We start from the raw sequence: 18,376 nt of genomic DNA on the forward strand, positions 1-18,376 counted from the left end.
GCGAGGTGGACTTTAATAGAGCTTACGGCTAACCCCATTTCCTTCAGTTCTAGTAGGTAGTCTAGGATCATAGATAGGGGCGCCTTGATTGCATCCAGCTGTTTTTGCTGACACCAAAGGGAGAATCTTTTCCACTTTTGGTGATAAGTATTTCCAGTGGTGAGGGGACGGCTATTTATTAATACCTGTTTTACTTTCTACGAACAGTTCAATTCCCCATGTTGGAACCAGAGAGGAGCCACGCTTTGAGATGGAATTTCGCTGGGTCTGGATGGAGCGTCAGGCCCTTGTTCTGGAACAGGAGGCCCGTCCAGAAAGGCAGCGGCTGTGGGGCACAGACTGCTTGACGTGAGAGGTACGGAAACCAAGTCTGTCTGGGCCATGTGGGGACAATGAGAATGATGTATGCTCTGTTGAGTTGTATCTTGCGGATGACCTGTGGGATCAGTGGTATCGGCAGAAAGGCGTACATGAGTGACACGTTCCACGGGATGAGGAAGGCATCCCCTAACGACCCCGGTGCTAGGCCTGCCCTGAAGCAAAATAGTGGACATTTGTGATTTGTTACTGAGGCAAAACGGTCGATTACTGGGTGACCCCATTTTTGGAATATTGTGTGGAGAACACTGTCGTGGATTTCCCACTAGTGTTCTTGTGAGAAGTGCCTGCTGAGGTTGTTGGCTGTAGTGTTTTAGCACCCTGGTAGGTATTATGCTATGATGCTTATATTGTTGCAGATGCAGAAGTTCCATAAATTCATGGCTTCTATGCATAGCGAGTGAGACCTGGCTCCTCCTTGGCGACTGATGTAAAACATGCATGCCACATTGTCAGTGAGAACAGAGATTGAGGTTTCTCGTATGAGTGGGAGGCATGCATTGTGTACCACGCGGAGTTCCAGGAGATTGATATGTAGTCAGGTTTCTGTCACAGACCACTTGCCTTGTACATTGTGGTGACCCAAGTGGGAGCTCCAACCTACCAGGGAGGCAGCTGTTGTAATAGTCACTGATGGGGGTCTTGCTGAAAGGGAATCCCGGAGCATACATTCCCTGGCTGTGTCCACCATTGTAGGGAGAGGATAAACCTTGGTGGTAGTGTCACACTTCTGTTGAGAGAGTGTTTGCTGGGTGCATAGACTGTGCTCAACCAGTGCTGCAGACAGCGCATATGGAGTCTGGCATACTTTACTACGAAAGTCATAGCTGCCATATGTCCTCACTGCAGTTTGTGGGCTGATGGTCACCGTGGAAATAAAATTGGTCAATGTAGTGAATCTGTGGTTTGGCAATATTGCCTTGGCTTGTATGGAGTCTAGGTCGGCTCCGATAAACTCCAATTGCTGGGTTGGTTCCAGGGTGGATTTCTTTTCATTTATCTGTAGGCCTAGCTGGTGAAACAGGTCTATTGTTGTCTGCAGCATGCCTGCTGTTTCTTGCCGGTTGGCACCCTTGAGAAGGCAATCGTCCAAATTGGGGAAGATTATGACTTCTTTGCATCGTAAATGTGCTGCTACTACACTGAGCGTTTTTGAGAACACGCGGGGAGCAGTGGACAGTCCGAAGGGAAGGACCCTGTATTGGTAGTGGTTGGGTCCTACTGTGTACCTCAGGAACGGTCTGTGGGCAGGATGTATTGTAATATGGAAGTATGCATCTTGGAGGTTGAGGGCTGCAAACCAGTCCCCCCGTCTAGTGCTGGGATTATTGTGGCCAGAGTGACCATTTTGAACCTGTGGTTGCATACAGACGTGTTGAGTTTTCGGAGATCTAAGATTGGTCTCCATCCCCCTCCTTTCTTCTCTGTCAGGAAATATTTGGTATAAAAACCCCTCCCTCGGTATTGATGTGGTATTGGTTCTACAGCACCCAGCAGTAGGAGGTGGTCTACTTCCTGTTGCAGAAGGTGCTCGTGAGAGGGGTCCCTGAAGAGGGATGGGGAAGAGGGGAGGCAAGGGGGGATAGCTGTAAAAGGTATGGTGTAGCCAGATTATATGATCTCTAAAACCTATTGATCTGTGGTTATCACAGCCCAGGCATGGTAAAATGGGCGTAGGTGGTGACCAAAATTGTGAGATGGGGTATCTATTGGCGCTAGAGGTGTGGGGAGGTCATGCATACCCTCGACCAAGACTTCAAAGTTGTGGCTTAGATGTAGATGGATGGGTGGACGAGGCCTGGTTCTGTGGAGCTCGCTGTCTCTGAGCCCATTATTTGGATCTGTTCTGAGTGAAGTATCGTGGTTGTTGATGGTTAAACGAGGTGTCTCGTGACCTCTGGTATTGCGTAAAGGGAGGGCGTTTGTCAGGTGGTGGGTGCATGCCTAGTGTACTCAGCATCGCTCGGGAGGTCTTCATGGTAGGGAGGACGTCATCTGTCTGAGATGAGAATAGTTTATCCCTATCCAAGGGGAGGTCCTCCACTTTTAGCTGTAGTTCTTCTGGACTTCCCGAAGCCTGCAACCATGATGTTCTTCTCATAACCACAGCTGTTGAGATTGTTCGGGCAGCTGTGTCTGCTACATTGAGGCTTGCAGTGCTATGCGGGCTATTACCTGACCCTCGCTGATAATAGCATTGAGGACGTTTATGCTCGGGGAGGTCCTCCACAAGCTCTTGTATTTTACTACAGTTAGAGTAGTCGTAGTTTGCTAGTAGAGCAGCATAGTTGGCAACTCTAAGCAGAAGGGTGGCTGACAAGTAAACTTTCCGCCCAAAGAGGTCCAGTCTCTTGTGTTCTTTATCTTGCAGTGAGGAGCAGAAATGAGGCTGTTTTACTGCGATGATTAGCAACCTCTACTACCAGAGAACAGGCTTGAGGGTGTGAAAACAAAAATTCCATACCTTTGGCTGGAACAAAAGTATTTTCTGTCAGCCCTTTTGTTGGTGGGTGGTGCCGATGCTGGTGTTTGCCATATTACCTCCGCAGGCTCCATTATAGCCTCATCCATGGGGAGGGCTCATCCTTGGTCGATGATGCCAGTTGTAAGATTTTTAAACAACTTATGTGGTTTCTCCTGCACCTCATGTAAGGCAATTTCTTGGCTGTTCGCTACTCTTTCGAAGAGTTCTTGGAACTGTTTCAGGTCATCTGGTGTTGTAGGGGTAGATGGCGTCACTGCTTCATCTGGTGCAGAAGATGAGTGTGGGGCAGGTGGTGAATCATCCAGGTCTGCCTCAGATAGTATCCCTTCCTCTTCTATCTCTGTCTCGGGGGGGGGGGGGGTCAGAGGTTTCTCTGTGTGGTAATGATAGGTGTACTCTGGAACCTCTTGTTGCTGGGGATGGGGGACCAGAATAGGGGTTCTGGTATGTGGGCCGAGGACCCCATTGTGGCCATTGCATGGGGTAAGGTGGTAATGGGTAAGGCTAGGGCTGTGAATGCTCAGAGGGATGAGGCTTAGGCTTCACTGCGTTCCATGTAGGTCTCTTCTGTGATGGGGATCAACGTTGAGAGGAGAAACCATTGTCCTGCACGTCTCCTTCCTCACCACTATGCATGGAGAGTGGTGCAGGAGATGAAGGATGGTACCGTGCTATGTAGCTCGGGCAGTGTTCAGTGCCAAGCAGCAGTGACTGCGGTGCCGAAGAGACTGGTATGTCAGCAGGATGCAGGAGTTGCACTGGTTCCGCCTTGGGGTTGCAGTCGACCGTTGGAGCGCGGACCAGTGCTGGATTCGGCTCGTTAGGCAGCAGCAAGTCAGTGCTGGTGGCAGCAGCATTGATCGCAGTGCCGCTGCCTTTGTCGCACTCTGCACTGGGGTACTCGGTGCTGTGAAGGAGATTTGATGTCTCAACTCCGGTGCTGCACGCTGGGGCTTAGTGGGGTCCACTGAGGGACGGTGCCGGAGGAGCCTGGTGCCTTGTAAATGTTCACTCTGGATGAATGGAGCACTGAGGGTAAAGACCTCACTGGAGAAGCTCTCTTTTTGTGAGAAACCCTTGCTGGAGAGGTTGAGGCTCCCTTCCTGACAGTTTTGGAAGTCGGAGCCTTATCAGAGCTCAGGGATCTCTGTTTATGAGACTCCCCAGAGGACGTCTCTTGCGGAGGTTAGAGGGATTTCTCCAGCAGAAGCATTTTCAAGCAGAGATCCCCGTCACGTCTTGCCCTTGTTGTTAAGTTGGTGCAATGTATGCATTTCTGGGAGATATGAGTTTCTCCCAGACAGCAAATGCAGGACGTGTGGCCTTCAGAGACTGGCATCAGTTCACGTCAGGAGTCACACTTTTTAAATTCTGTGGAGCCCGGCATGACTGCAGCTAAGCCTCTCCCGCCTCTTGAGAGATGAGGGTTAATTGTAATGGTAAACTGTAGAAACTGTTTCCAAACGGGGAGTAAAGGAGAGAAAAAAGTCTTCTTTCTTCTCTCTCTCTCTCTTTTTTTTGAAGAAAAACCTCTAAGAGGAACTAAGGAAACTATGTAACTACGTATACACAAAGAGTAACTAAACAATGTAACTAAATATAGACTAAAAAAGTTCCTATGTAACTCGTAACTTCACCCCCCCCCAGAAAGTATCAAAGAGAGCACAGCCACGGAGCTCCGTCTGCAGCCGAGGTTGGTTGAGAAGGAACTGAGGGACAGTCAGGGGAGCGTGCGCTACAGGAAGTGCCAACAGCTGCACGAGACGACTCCTGTGCATGCCCTTCCCCCGACTGAGTACTGCTGCGAGAAATCTCCTGCGCAGGGACACCTAGAGTGGAGCACCCACAGGGACACCACTCGAAGAAGAATAGAAGGATATAATCTGTCTAATCCCTTGAGGAACTGCCGACCATTTCGTTAGTGAAAATGGCGTGTCCATGCTCTCCAGAGTGAAAAGCTGAGATGGCATCCAGGTGAATCTTTATCAAGGAGTGAGACAAACCCTGCTGTTTCAACTTTAGGAGGTAGTCCAAGATAAAGGGGACCGACGATTGTGTTGGAGGGATACGACTCTGCGAGCACTAAATCACAAATCTCTTCCCCTGGGCTAGGTAAGTCGCTCTGGTTGAAGGCTTTCTGCTACCCAGAAGAACCTCCCTAATGGGGTCTCAGCATGTAAACTCTAGCTGGTTCAACCATACAGACTCGAGATTCGGGGTGTGGAAGCCTTCCGTGATGTTGAGCGATGAGGTCCAGAACTAGTGGTAGAGCAATTGGAGTGTCCACCGATAGCTGCAGTAGCATGGTGTACCAATGCTGATGTGGCCAGACCAGTGCCACCAGGATCACTAAGGATCCATCGCTCCAGATTTTGAGGAGGGCCTTGTGAATCAGTGGTATGGGAGGGAATGCGTAGTCCTTCCATGTAAGGAAAAATGCGTCCGCCAACGAATCCAGGCTGTGGTTTAGGAAGGAGCAGAATTGTAGGCACTTCTTGTTGGCCCTTGTGGCGAACAGATCAATCTGGGGAACTCCCCACCTTTAGAATATTTTGTTTACCACATCTGGGCGGACAGACCACTCATGGTTGTGGAAAGACCTGCTGAGGTGGTCTGCTGGTTTGTTCTGCAACCCTAGAAGACAGGACACTTCCAAAAGTATGGAGTGTGCTATGCAGAACTCCCAGAGCTTGAGGGCTTCCTGACACAGGGGTGAGGAGCATGCGCCCCGTCTGTTGATATAAAACATCACTGTTGTATTGTCTGTCAGGACCGATATGCATTTGCCCTCCAAGAGAGGCCAAAAGGCCTGACATGCCAGCTGGACCACCCTGAGCTACCTTACATTGATGTGAAGCATCAGTTCCTCCTGAGACCAGAGGCCCTGAGTTCTATGCTCCCATAAGGTGTGCCCTCCACCCCATGGCTGAGGCACCAGTTGTCAGACATAGGGATGGACGGGGTTTGGAAAACGCAACCCCTGCGCACACCAAGTGTAGGTCGAGCCACCAGTGAAGAGAACTGAGAACATCTGGTGGAAGGGTAACCACCATGTCTAGGCTGCGCCTGCTTGGTCGATACACCAATGCGAGCCAAGCTTGGAGAGGTCTGAGTCTGAGCCTTGCATGTTGCACTACATACATACAAGATGCCATGTGACCTAGGAGTTTTAAGCAACTCCTTACTGTGGTTATAGGGAATTGTTTGAGGTCCTGTATGTGAATGACCTGGAAGAGGGATTGGTGCAAGAACACTGCGGCCTGTGCTGAGTCTAGCACTGCCCCATGAACTCTATTCTCTGAGTAGGGGTGAGCATTGACTTTTGAGTGTTTAGGAGGCGACCCAATGCATTGAAGGTGGATCTTATGAGGGAAACATGTTGATCCACTTGTGTTCTGGACCGGGCCTTGACTAGCCAGTCATCTAGGTAAGGAAATACCTGAACCTGCCTTTTCCACAGAAAAGGGGCCACGACTGACATACATTTGGTAAACACTCGAGGTGCTGAAGATAGGCCAAACGTAGCACTGTGAATTGGTAGTGGAAACTCCTGACTGTAAACCTTAAGAAGTGCCCGTCGGGCAGGATTATGGAAATGTGGAAATATGTGTCCTTCAAGTCGAAGGTGGCATAACAATCTCTGGATCCAGGGATGGGATGATAGTGGCCAAAGAGACCATTTGAAACTTTAGTTTCTTTATGAACCTGTTCAGACTGTGCAGGTCCAAGATGGGCCCGAGATCCCCTTTTACTTTCGGTATTAGGAAATACCAGGAGTAAAACTCCTTTCCCCTGAGCTCTGGTAGAACCTCCTTCACAGCTCCCGCCGATAGGAGGGTTTGAACCTCCTGTATGAGAAGTTGCTCGTGAGAGAGGTCCCTGAAGAGGAACGGGGAAAATGGAAGAGAATATCCCATCTCTATCATGCAGAGGTCCCAACCGTCTGAGATTATTTGGGACCACGCTTGGCAGAAATGGGATAGACATTCCGAAAATGGGAAAGAAGGATCCAGTCGAGAGGTTGGTACAATGCGCTCGGGCACATCCTCAAAAAGCCTGCCTAGGGCCTGGTGGCTGCCTGATGACCCAGACCCCCTGTTATTCGTGGGGTTGGCGACGGCGTTTCTGGTTTCTTGGATGCTGGCGGTTCTGGTCCTGCCTAAACTGCCCCTGGTATGGTTGTGTTGTGGGTTGAAGCCTAAATTATCTATGTTGGATGGCAGAGGTGTGCAGACCCAGCGATCTTAGAGTGGCGCGGGAGTCTTTCAGACTGTGGAGTCTCGAGTCTGTTTTCTCTGAAAATAATGTGACCCCCTCAAACGGTAGGTCCTGAATTTTCTGTTGAACCTCCCCAGGGAGGCCGGCAGCCATGAGCAATGGCGTACTGTGATGCCCGAAGACATCGTCCATGTTGCAGAGTCCACTGAGCCTAATGCTGCTTGCAGCAATGTCCTGGCAACCATCTTGTCCTCGTCCACAAGAGCAGAGAATTCCAATTTATAATCCGGTGGAACAAGGTCTGAGAATTTGGATATTGTGTCCCAAGACTTGAAGTTATATCAGATAAGGATCACCTGCTGGTTTGCAATCCAAAGCAGAAGCCCCCCAGTGGAGTATATCCTCCTCCCGAAGAGGTCCAGCTTCTTTGCGTCCTTAGCTCCAAGGGTAGTTCCTTGATGCCCTTGCCTTTCCCTCACGTTAACAGCCGTCACTACCAATAAGTCCAGCGGGAGGTGGGTAAACAAGTATTCATAGCCCTTGGAGGGCACAAAGTACTTTCTCTTGACTCCCTGAGCCGTGGGAGCCAGAGGGGATGGTGTTTGCCACAGGGTTTGTGTGTTCTCCTGAATGGTCTTTACCAGGGGAAGGGCCACCCTGGTGGGTCCTGCCAGGGATAAAATGTCTACTACTGGACCTGACACCTCAGTGACCTCCTCCGTCTGTACCTCGAGGTTCTGAGCGACCCGCCTCAGAAGTTCAAGGTGGACTCTGCTGTCGGGAAGTGGGGGGCCTCGAGGATGTCTCTGCCACCGCCTCATTTGGAGACAATGATTAGGGGCCCTCCGGCCCATCCGGCTCCTCAAAACGCTGCAGCTCCGGCCCCAAGTCAGAGTCCGCTTCAGTGCCAGTCCCGATACTGGTCACAGTACCGTCTGTGGTACTAAGTGTAGCCACAGTGCCGGGTATGGCACTGGACCTGCTGTCGGTGCTGGGTGCGGTACTAATTGTGGTGCTGGCAGTGGTAGCAGTGGCTAATGCCATGAGAAATCCCTGGCCCTAGATGCAGTCCTTCTCTCGGACCTGACAGAAAAGGAGCATACCGAGGCGGACCCCTGGGACTGGTGGTAAGCCCATGGTGTCCAGAAGGGTCACTGGGTCGGCATCTGAGCTGGTACCTGCCATTGTGGTGGCCATGGTACCGGGGGAAAGATTTGGGTCCTCCCCGCTGACTGGGAATGCTGGCGACTACAGTGCACATCACTGCCGGGGATCGGTGCCAGGGGCCCGGAGTTGACGGTGCAGGCTGTTGAGCTGGAGGGGAGGTATGGTCTTGCACTCGTCTCCCTCCCTTGGGTTCACGTTCCCGTGTGTGGGAAGGTGAGCGCCCTCTACCAGTCTTCCTGTGCTGCTTCTTCGGGACAGGAGACTGTGAGAGATGCCGAGATTGATCCCGTGCTATGCTCGGCGCAAGGGAATGCCAGTGCTGAGGGTCTCTGCTCCCACAGTCCTTCCCCGGCACCTCCCAGACTGAAACCAGCGTGCTGTGCACCGACACTGAGGAGCCCGGTGCCGTGTCCATGGAGCTTGACTCAGACTGAGGGCGGAGAGCTGCTTCCATTAGCAGTAACTTTAGTCTGTGATCTCTCTCCTTCTTTGTGTGGGGGCGAAAGCTTCTACAGATCTTGCACCTGTCTGCTTGATGAGACTCCCCCAAGCACTTTAGACAAGCTGAGTGCAGGTCACCCTTTGGGATAGGCTTCTGGCAAACCCCATATGGCTTAAACCCCTGGGTCTGAACATGCCCCGGGCCCTGGAAGCGGGGGAGGGAAACACCCATCAGTACCCCAAGTCCAGATGTCTAAGTACAACAATCTTTAACTATTTACAGAAAATATGCTAGAGGATCGCTCGTCGAAGACGAGAGATGAAACGTTCCTACGACCGCCACTGATGGTAAGATGGAACTTGAGAGGCGGCAGGTCGGCAGGGCCCTATATGCAGCACCATGAAGGCACGACTCCAGAGCCAACCCAATGGGTACTGCTAGGGGAAAAACCTTCCAACGAACCAGGACACAGCTAACTGGAATCGATCTGAGCAAGCACTCAAAGAAGAACAAAACACTTCATGCCATGAAATTGCTTCTATGAAGAACAGGAATACTTATATACATGGAATCTGAATAGGTTCATAACAGTTGAAAAGAACAGATACAGAAAAGCATGAAATTAATCCATGGGACTGAATCTCCATCAATGGAAACAGCAGTGTCTTTACCCTGTCTAGTTCCAGTGTAAACTTCTGATCCCATGACTGATTGGAAATAGGCTTCCAGCTAGTTTGACCAACCACAGTGTTGTCCAGCTTCAATACAGCACAGATTTCATCTGTAAGTAAGTTACACAAACTCAGCTTAAAAGTATAAGAGGATTTTCCACAAAAACAAAAAAACTTCAGTGTTAATGCCTCACTAAAAAAATACCATTATGCCCACATGATCCAATTAAATTTAGGATTAAGAATTTTTGATCCATCAACATATTGATGAAGAGCTAGACCATTTTTAAGTTTGAAATCAATTTCTCAGTTACACAAGTCACAAATACAAAAATGCACTCCTCTCAAAAACATGTGTGTATATGGTTAGTAAATCTGATGAAGTTTTGAATTCTCTTACTCTCTTCTCTTCCCTCATTCGTCCTCTACAGTAGCAACAGCCCCACCAAGAAGCCCTCTTAACTCTTTGGTAAAATTTAAAAAAAATCAATTTTTTTTTTTTACTGGCATCTTTCTTCCTGAGCAATATGCATAACAGGACAGGAAGTGATTGTTTGAGATTTAGCTGTAATAAAGATACAGTCACTGAGCAGGTCTTATACCGCAGATTTTTTTTAAACAAAATTAACTTTTTCTGAGCATTTCAATTAGACTGTTTCAAAAATAAAAAGGATACTAAACTGGACAAGTCATCTGTTTTCAAAAGGTTTCGACTACTCCCACTTTTACTTTTGCTTGTTCTGCTCATGAAAGATGATCTGGCTTCACTTGGACTCCAGCCAGGTAGAGTAATTGATGTAGCTTTTGATCGACCAGGGACGTTTTCCAGAATATCTTGGCAACCCATGAGCCTTACTTCTAAAGTACCTGAAACAAGATAAAAACAATTGCTTTTGTCACATACTAAGTTCTTATGTGTACACAGTGCAATGACTAGTGAATGATTTCGTATTAGAACCTCACATTCTGACCTATACAGAGGTTACTGAGTAATAGAATTCACAGATATTTGCTTCAGAGAAGTGATGAGAGACTCAAGTTAGATAATAGTGTTATTTATTGGAAGGACACCCACTGAAATTAAAAAATTAAAAACATCAAGATTAAACAAATATGGAATCAAACATCAGCAGGGGTTACAATTCAGTGGTATAGCATAAAGCAATTTTAAAACAATCTATTCTGTTATGCTTATATGTAAAGATCTTAATTCTTAATATTTAAGCAAAAGAAAATGAACAGAACTGATGACTACATCAGTAGGGAAGAAGAGAAATTGTCAACTGAAATTTAAAGAAAAGACAATTTCTCACAAATGACAGCTGTGTTAATATTCAATTTAGGTAACAGATACAATGATGTCTACTGTACACTAGCAGGCATTCTTCAATAAAATGTGATAGGAAGCAACACTAGAAATTAAATAATTTACTTTCTGAATGAGGGCACATGTATCGAAGCATGGCAGGTTTTATTTTTTGTTGAAAAATCCTCCAGGAAACCCAAATACTTATTATGCTGAGTATGAATGTATTAAGTTATGAAAATATTGAAATGCTTACCTATGTACAGCAATTAAAGAGATATGGTCATATCATATTTGACCCAAAATTTAGGTAATTAAAAATAATCTTTTATAAAACCCAACAGCAATGAAAACTTTTCTATGAATGTTTTTAAAATATAAAGCTTTGAACAAGGTTTCTAGATAGCATTATAATGCAACCCAAACACTGCAACATCGTGCTAATGCAAAGATGGAAATGGACTTTAAATAGACTGGCAATTCTATTTTATTTCCCAAGTTGTTAAAAATATAAGTAAGTAGGTAGATCAACAGTGAAAGCTAAATTAGATTTTTTGAGTTTTCAATTTAATAAGAAAATTTAAAATTAAAACTCTCTGTTGAAAGGACAATCTCAGCTTACTAAACATCATATAACTAAAACAAAGTTAAGGAAAACAGCAGCATGCTTTTTTTTTTTTTAAATTACAGTGACTAGTGATACTACTAGTTTGTTGAAAAAACATTAAGAAATCTAATTTTGTTCCTGCACACTGAACTCAGGAGTTAAATATATGCATAATTTAAAATCTCAATCTTTTGTAATTTAAACATATCTGGATTTGCTGAAGAAGATGGTCTTTTACACAAGTGGGTATGAGGCCTTCAGGCTGCTTCCCAATCCCTACCCTCTCTGCAGCAACACAATAATGTCTGAATCAACAGTACACAGAAATCCAAAAAGACACCCTCCTCCTTCTAGAGTTAGAATTTTCATATTGATGCAATCAAATTCATTGAAAACTTGTAGACTCTCAGACTTTTGCCAGAAGGACCATCTTGATTTAGTCTGACCTCTTGCACACTGCAGACCACAGAACCTCATCCACCCACTCTTGTAATAGTTACTGAAGTCCTCAAATCATGATTTAAAGACTTCAAGTTACAGAGAATCCATCATTTACTCTAGTTCAAACCTCCAAGTGACCCATGCCCCCTGCTGCAGAGGAAGGCAAAAACCTCCCAGGATCTCGGGATATCTGACCCTGGTGAAATTCCTTCCCAACCTGAAATACGGCAGTCAGTTAGACCCTGTGCATTTTGGGAAGACCCAAACAGCCGGACATCTGAGAAATAATTCTCTGTAGTAACTCAGAGCCCTCCCCATCTAGAGTCTCATCACTAGCCTTTGGGGATATTTGCTACTAGCACTCCCAGATCGGCTATGTGCCATTGTAGGCAGTCCCATCCCCTCCATACTCCAAACTCAGTCTTGAAGCCAGTTAGGTTTTTTGCCCCACACTGCTTCACTTTAAAGACAACACTAGGTGCTCAGGATATTTCTTCAGAGGCCAAAAACGTGGACAGATTTTAAAGTGTCTGATGACATGAAAATCTTCATCATTTAACACAGTTCATGTCATTAAAGCATTTTTCCTTTAAATGAAGATTTAGATTCTTTTCTTGCAGTGTATCAAGGGATGTCACCAACTAATAAGTATATTAGCCTGAAAAGCCATTAACTATATTTGAATTCTACTAGTCTTCATAGGTGCTGGAACTAGGACTGCTGGAGCACCCCCTGGCTTGAAGTAGTTTCCATTATATACAGGGCTTATAGTTTGGGTTCAATGGCTCTCAGCACCCCCACTATACAAATTGTTCCAGCACTCCTGCTAGTCTGCAGTCCTCCACCTGCAGCTGCCGTGTAATGAGGGCAGTGTGGTATGTGGTGAGCATCCGTGCTTAAGGACCCTGCTTTATTCTGCGTCATTCCAAATGGCTGTGCATAATAAGATCTTCACAGCACCCTGCCCAGACTCTTTCTGAGAAGCTCAGCCCTTAAAGGCACAGTCCCCAATACCACAGGCAGCTAGTGGTACTTGCTTCATCCTCAACCAGATGATAGCAACAAGCCAGAGATGTCACATCTTCTCTGAAGCTGACACACCACCCTCTGGGAGCAATAAGCCCCAATTAACCAAGCCATGTCGTTTGGAATCATTTTTAATTATTCAGGGAATTAATATATACCCTACTCATGAGTCTGTTCCTGTTGACGGCAAAATATACACATGGTTATTCACAGCACTAATGCGATAGTTCAGTTTAAAAAAAAAAAAAAAAAGTAACCAATGTCCTTTGCTGCACTTCAGTGTGTCTTCCATTTTTTTTAATTCACTTTGTCAAGACTGCAAGATAATTAATGAAACTATCAGTAAGAAATATTTAAAAGATTAACTATTTTGCCACCTGTCTTGATATAAGATTACAATTTAAGAGAAAGGTAAAATGGTTTTAAAATCAAGGGTCAGGACATTAATTATACCCAGGGACACTGAAATCCTCAGTGCTCCAGTAAAAATTCCTAGTGAAATCACACTGGATTTGGAGAAAGACTGTGCTGAATCTGTAAAAACGCCACACAGATAGCCAGAGGGATTTGCAGAACTTTGTATCTCCGCTTTTTGTCCAGTTGTTACATTTCTTATTTGATCTAAATGTAAGACAAGAAGAACCTTTCCAAGTTATTAACATTAGTGCAGCCTGGCATACAAAGAAAAGTTTGTGTTTGTTATATTAATTTTTTAAAAATTAAACTCGTGAGGCCAAACTCTGCCCTCAGATATACATATATATCCCCTGTGTTGCAAAGACAGAATTTGACTTCCTGTATTTGTTTTTTGGCAACAAACTTCCTCTGTTACAGTTCAGGCTAGCAGTTAAAGGTAAAGTCGTTGGGGAAAACAAAAGAAAACAGCTGGATTAGTACTTCTAATTTGGTAGTTTATTTAATAATTTAATAGACTCAAAATATCTGAATACAGTTTTATTCAACACCTGCTTTAAGCAAACAAAGTAAAATCTGGAGAGATGTATTTGAGATCTTCATTAAAAACATACAAGATCTCTTGAAAACTTCTTTCCTTTATGAGGTTCCACAATTCAAGATGAACAGCATCTCTGAGACACTGATTGGCTATATAGTCTTGACTTTCATAACCCAATATGCAGACATTTATTTCTGTGAATACTAACACTTAATTCCTCATATTTAGTTATTTTAATCTAGGAAAACCATTAGCACAAATAAATAGGGAACTTAATATTTTTGTGCATTTCCATTAAGGAATATTTGAAAATTTCTCTACTTTATAAATATAGTTTTAATTTTGTTTTTTTAAAACATAAATCTCGCCTTCCATGAAGCCAGTGAGACCTAGTGGATAAGGTATAGGGCTGGGAGGAGACCTGGGTTCTATTCCCAGTTCTGCCACTGACTTGCTATTTGACCTAGGCAAGTCATTTAACTCCTCTGCACCTCAGTTTTCCCATCTGTAAAGTGGAGATAATCATACAGTAACTCCTCACTTAAAGTTGTCCTAGTTAACGTTGTTACATTGCTGATCTATTAGGGAACAAGCTCGTTTCAAGTTGCACAGTGCTCCCTTATAACATCATTTGGCAGCTGCCTGCTTTGTCCACTGCTTGCAGGATTCTCTGGAAGAGCAGCCCCTCCTTGTGAGGATTAGAAACGGGGGGTGGGTGGGAGGGAAGGGGTGCAGCTTTGCGCCTCCCCCCCCCCCCCCCATCAGCTCCCCTAAATTCCCTGTAAGATATGTGGCTCTACAGCTGTCCAGCAGCAGTTCAGGTGGCCCTCCCCCCACTGCTGTGCTGTTTCTGCCCTGCCCTCTGCCTTGGAGCTGCTCCCGGGAGCTTCCTGCTCGCTGGGGGAGGGGGTGAGAGGGGTGCTGATATCAGGATGTGGCCCTGCTCCCCCCGCTCCTGCCCCCCTCTCCACAAAGCGGAGGAGGGGGACAGGGCTCAGGGACAGAAAGGAGGGAGCTTGCTGGAAGCTGTTGCTTTCTGTCTGAACTGCATGCGACAAAGTGGGTATTTACCCACAAAAGCTTATGCTCCAATACGTCTGTTAGTCTATAAGGTGCCACAGGACTCTCTGCCGCTTTTACAGATCCAGACTAACACCGCTAACCCTCTGATGTCTGAACTGGCTGATCTGCTTAAAAGGGCAATGTAATTGAAGTGGGGTCAGCATACTTAAAGGGGCAATGCACATCTCTCTCATTCATGCAGGCACCCCCCCCTGCACTTTAAAAAGTCAGCACCTGTGCAGCCGTGCATGTGCTGTCAGGAGGAGGGATTGGTGCGCTCCAGCTGGATAGCGTGGGCTCATCATCATGTTCATTTTTTGCAGGGAAGTGTTTGCAGCTACTGCCCTGCATCTATTGTGTTTCCTCCCTCCTGCCTCAGTCCATGCTGCCTTGTGGAGTGTGAGGCTACATTAACAGCAGCGTATTAACGCTTAAGCCTCAGCTGAGCACTAGTTCATCATTTAGCAGTGAGGCATCCCCTAGGAAATATTCCACCCTTTTACTCTACCACCTCAACCGAGCTTCACAATCATTCATTGCTATGTACAATATTAAACTGTTTGTTTAAAATTGTTTAAAACTTATACTGTATATGTATATAATGTCTTTTGTCTGGTGAAAAAAATTTCCCTGGAACCTAACCCCCCCATTTACATTGATTCTTATGGGGAAATTGGATTCGCTTAACACCGTTTTGCATGAAGTCACATTTTTCAGGAACATAACTACACCATTAAGTGAGGAGTTACTGTACTTACCCACCTTTATAATGCACTTGATAATCTAAAGATGAAAAGTGCTAGCATTATTCTAGAGAGACCTATTTAAGGTCCAGAACATTTCTTTTTTTAATTTAACTTTGTACATATCAAATATACTTAAGGAACCTCAATCACTTGTAATGCCTTATGGGCATTCTATCAGCCACTACAAACACTAAAGTCTTTATATTTATATACAAATTATGTAACACCTTTACTAAACCTAACTTAAAATTTTAGTGTGTGTGTTTTGGTCATATTTCTTAAACAGAATAGTTGTAAGATAAGCATGTAAGAATGAGATATTTCCACATACTTTTACAGACAATATAGAATAATGTGTGTATGAATCACTTGAGTGCTCAAGTTTAATAAAAATGAGTAATAAATTATACAAAACCACATACCTGTTAAAGCTGCTGGTTTGGATAGTGTACTATACTGGTTCTGTGTAGATATTATACTTTGACGTGGACTTAGTGTTGGTGAAGAGACCAATGAAAGCTCCTCTATAATAATACTGCTTTTGGGATGGTTTTTAGGAAGTTCATTCAGTCTTTGTTCTAATGAATACTTTAAGAGGTCCAGCTTCTGGCTTGATTCATTAAATCTTGCTTGAGCCTTGTTCAATATAAATTAAAAAAGATTTTTAGAACAATCCACATTCTTCAAACATAGTATTTAAAATTAAAATTTCATAAACTACATTAAAAAGTTACTTCTGAGAGTGCTTTTCTGTCAGTAACTTTTCCGGAGCCAAGCAATTTCATCACGTTCTTTGCACCTTCTGCTACTGCATACTCTATCCTAAAATGATGCCGCAGTTCTTCCATTCGAAGCTCAAGAGGGCTTATCACAGGTTTTGCTACAAATAAACAAAACATTTAATCTTCACTGAATACCATCTATTACTTTTGTTCTCAATATTTAGCAATTAAAACAATTTAATAGAGGCAGAATTTAACAGTATAGGAAAAACAGATGCAGCTTTGTTAGACTGTAAAAGAAAAGCAGATCATAGCCACGTATGTTATAGAAGCAATAATGAAATTCAAAGTTTTGCATTTAAATAATTATGTTCTGAGCTTGATAAATCCACTAGACTGATACTAACCAAATAACTAAACTTACTAACTAGAGGATATGAAAGACCATGGTCCTCCCCCAGGAAATTAAGGGACAATGCCCTTGCAAAAAGCCAAGTCTCCCACACAGCCCCCTACCTACTGGAAAGAGTAAGGTTTTGAGTTTTTCTTCTAGATTTCTGCCTCTGAACCCAAATTGGAGACTTCATCTTTCATATCACTCTCTGACAAGACGATGTCTGATCAGTTTGAAGCTCTAACTGTTGCCCTATTCCACACCACACCCCAGGTCTTGTGGCTGCTGCAAGAATGGGGGATGAGAGAGGTCTTACACCAGGCCTTTCCCAAATTGTTTTTGGTCAGTAACTAGTGATGCCTTCTGCTGGTGTGCAGATTTTCCAAGCAGCAGCAGAGAATTACTTGACAGTTTCACTACTGCCTCCAGAGTTCAGAAAAGTAAAGAGTGAACATGACTAGTGTTATTGATGTATGCAGTGTTGTTGTAGCCGTGTCAGTCCCAGAATATTAGAGAGACAAGGTGGGTTAGGTAATATCCTGAAGAAGAGCTGTGTACTCAAAAACTTGTCTCCCTCGCCAACAGAAGTTGGTCCAATAAAATATATGACCTTACCCACCTTGTCTCTTAGTGTTACTGATACCTTCTAGTACTGTTTGGCAAATCTAGGAGCAGCAGTGGAGACACTGCAGTCCTGTCTGCATACTCAAGAAGATAACACTGCACTGATTTAAATTCGGTAGGTTCTCTTTACAACCATAAGATTTAGAAATGTAGTTTGACAAAATTTATGACACTTCCCTGTAAAAAGACTTCCCTCTTATCACTAGCAAATGGATATATCAAGCCCTGATTACCAGGCAATTTCAATAATTCACAAAATATATACGTACAAGATTTAAAAACTAGACATAACACACTGCTCATAATTTTACAACATCATACTATGATAGTTCAGGGCCTTTAACTTATCTGTAAAATTTCCCTGTAGACTGAAAAATAGCAGATAGGTTCTCTTGACCTGCAAGGGAACTTTCAAAAAAACCACCACACCACTAAATTCTGAGTAGTGTTTGAGCAACGAAAAGATTTGGTTTGAGACAATTTTGTGCTCTGGTTTGTAAAAACTCAATTTCTTCCCTGGCCTAAAATTGCCAGATGTGGGCCCAAATCCTATTTGCCTTACTCTCTTAAATGTTCCCATTAGAATTAACAGTCCTGGACTATCCACATGAGTTAGGTGGGCAGAATTTGGACCTTAACCAAACTGAACTTCTTTCAAAAAATTAAAAGGAGTACTTGTGGCACCTTAGAGACTAACAAATTTATTTGAACATAAGCTTTTGTGAGCTACAGCTCACTTCATCGGATGGTGTAGCTCACAAAAGCTTATGCTCAAATAAATTTGTTAGTCTCTAAGGTGCCACAAGTACTCTTTTTCTTTTTGCGGATTCAGACTAACACAGCTGCTACTGTGAAACCTTTAAAAAAATTAAAAGCCGTAAAATTTCGAAGAGGAATTGCTACCCACACACAGCAGCTATTTTCTCCACAGCAGAAAAAAAAAAGAGCAAGAGCATATGAAATATATTAAAGGAAAAGCCAAAATGGAAAGGACGAGGTGTGAAAAGATAATGCAAAGCAAACCACAAGCTACAAATAAGGGAAAGCATTTTTTCCTTAGAAAAATCACATTCAGGTCTGAATATGTAGTATGGCATCTCTATTGTGCTGTACTATTTAAGTTCATTAAAAC

General features: G+C 44.5%; 1 protein-coding gene across 2 annotated transcripts in view; it reads right to left on the minus strand.

Annotated features, from left to right (window-relative positions):
* PKN2 (protein kinase N2) overlaps positions 1–18,376 on the minus strand; it is a 120,796-nt gene that overhangs the window by 24,758 nt on the left and 77,662 nt on the right. Inside the window, exons 5-8 of one of the 2 annotated variants that reach the window (XM_074961369.1) lie at positions 16,239–16,384; positions 15,927–16,140; positions 10,091–10,228; positions 9,362–9,471 (exon numbers count right to left, since the gene is read on the minus strand). In XM_074961369.1, the coding sequence (XP_074817470.1) occupies positions 9,362–9,471; positions 10,091–10,228; positions 15,927–16,140; positions 16,239–16,384 (608 nt within the window). Of the gene's footprint in view, positions 1–9,361; positions 9,472–10,042; positions 10,229–15,926; positions 16,141–16,238; positions 16,385–18,376 lie in introns of both variants that reach the window. The other variant, XM_074961368.1, reaches the window with a different exon arrangement.

Source organism: Natator depressus, chromosome 8 (assembly GCF_965152275.1).
Source record: "Natator depressus isolate rNatDep1 chromosome 8, rNatDep2.hap1, whole genome shotgun sequence".
In the NCBI taxonomy this organism is placed as follows: domain Eukaryota; kingdom Metazoa; phylum Chordata; order Testudines; family Cheloniidae; genus Natator; species Natator depressus.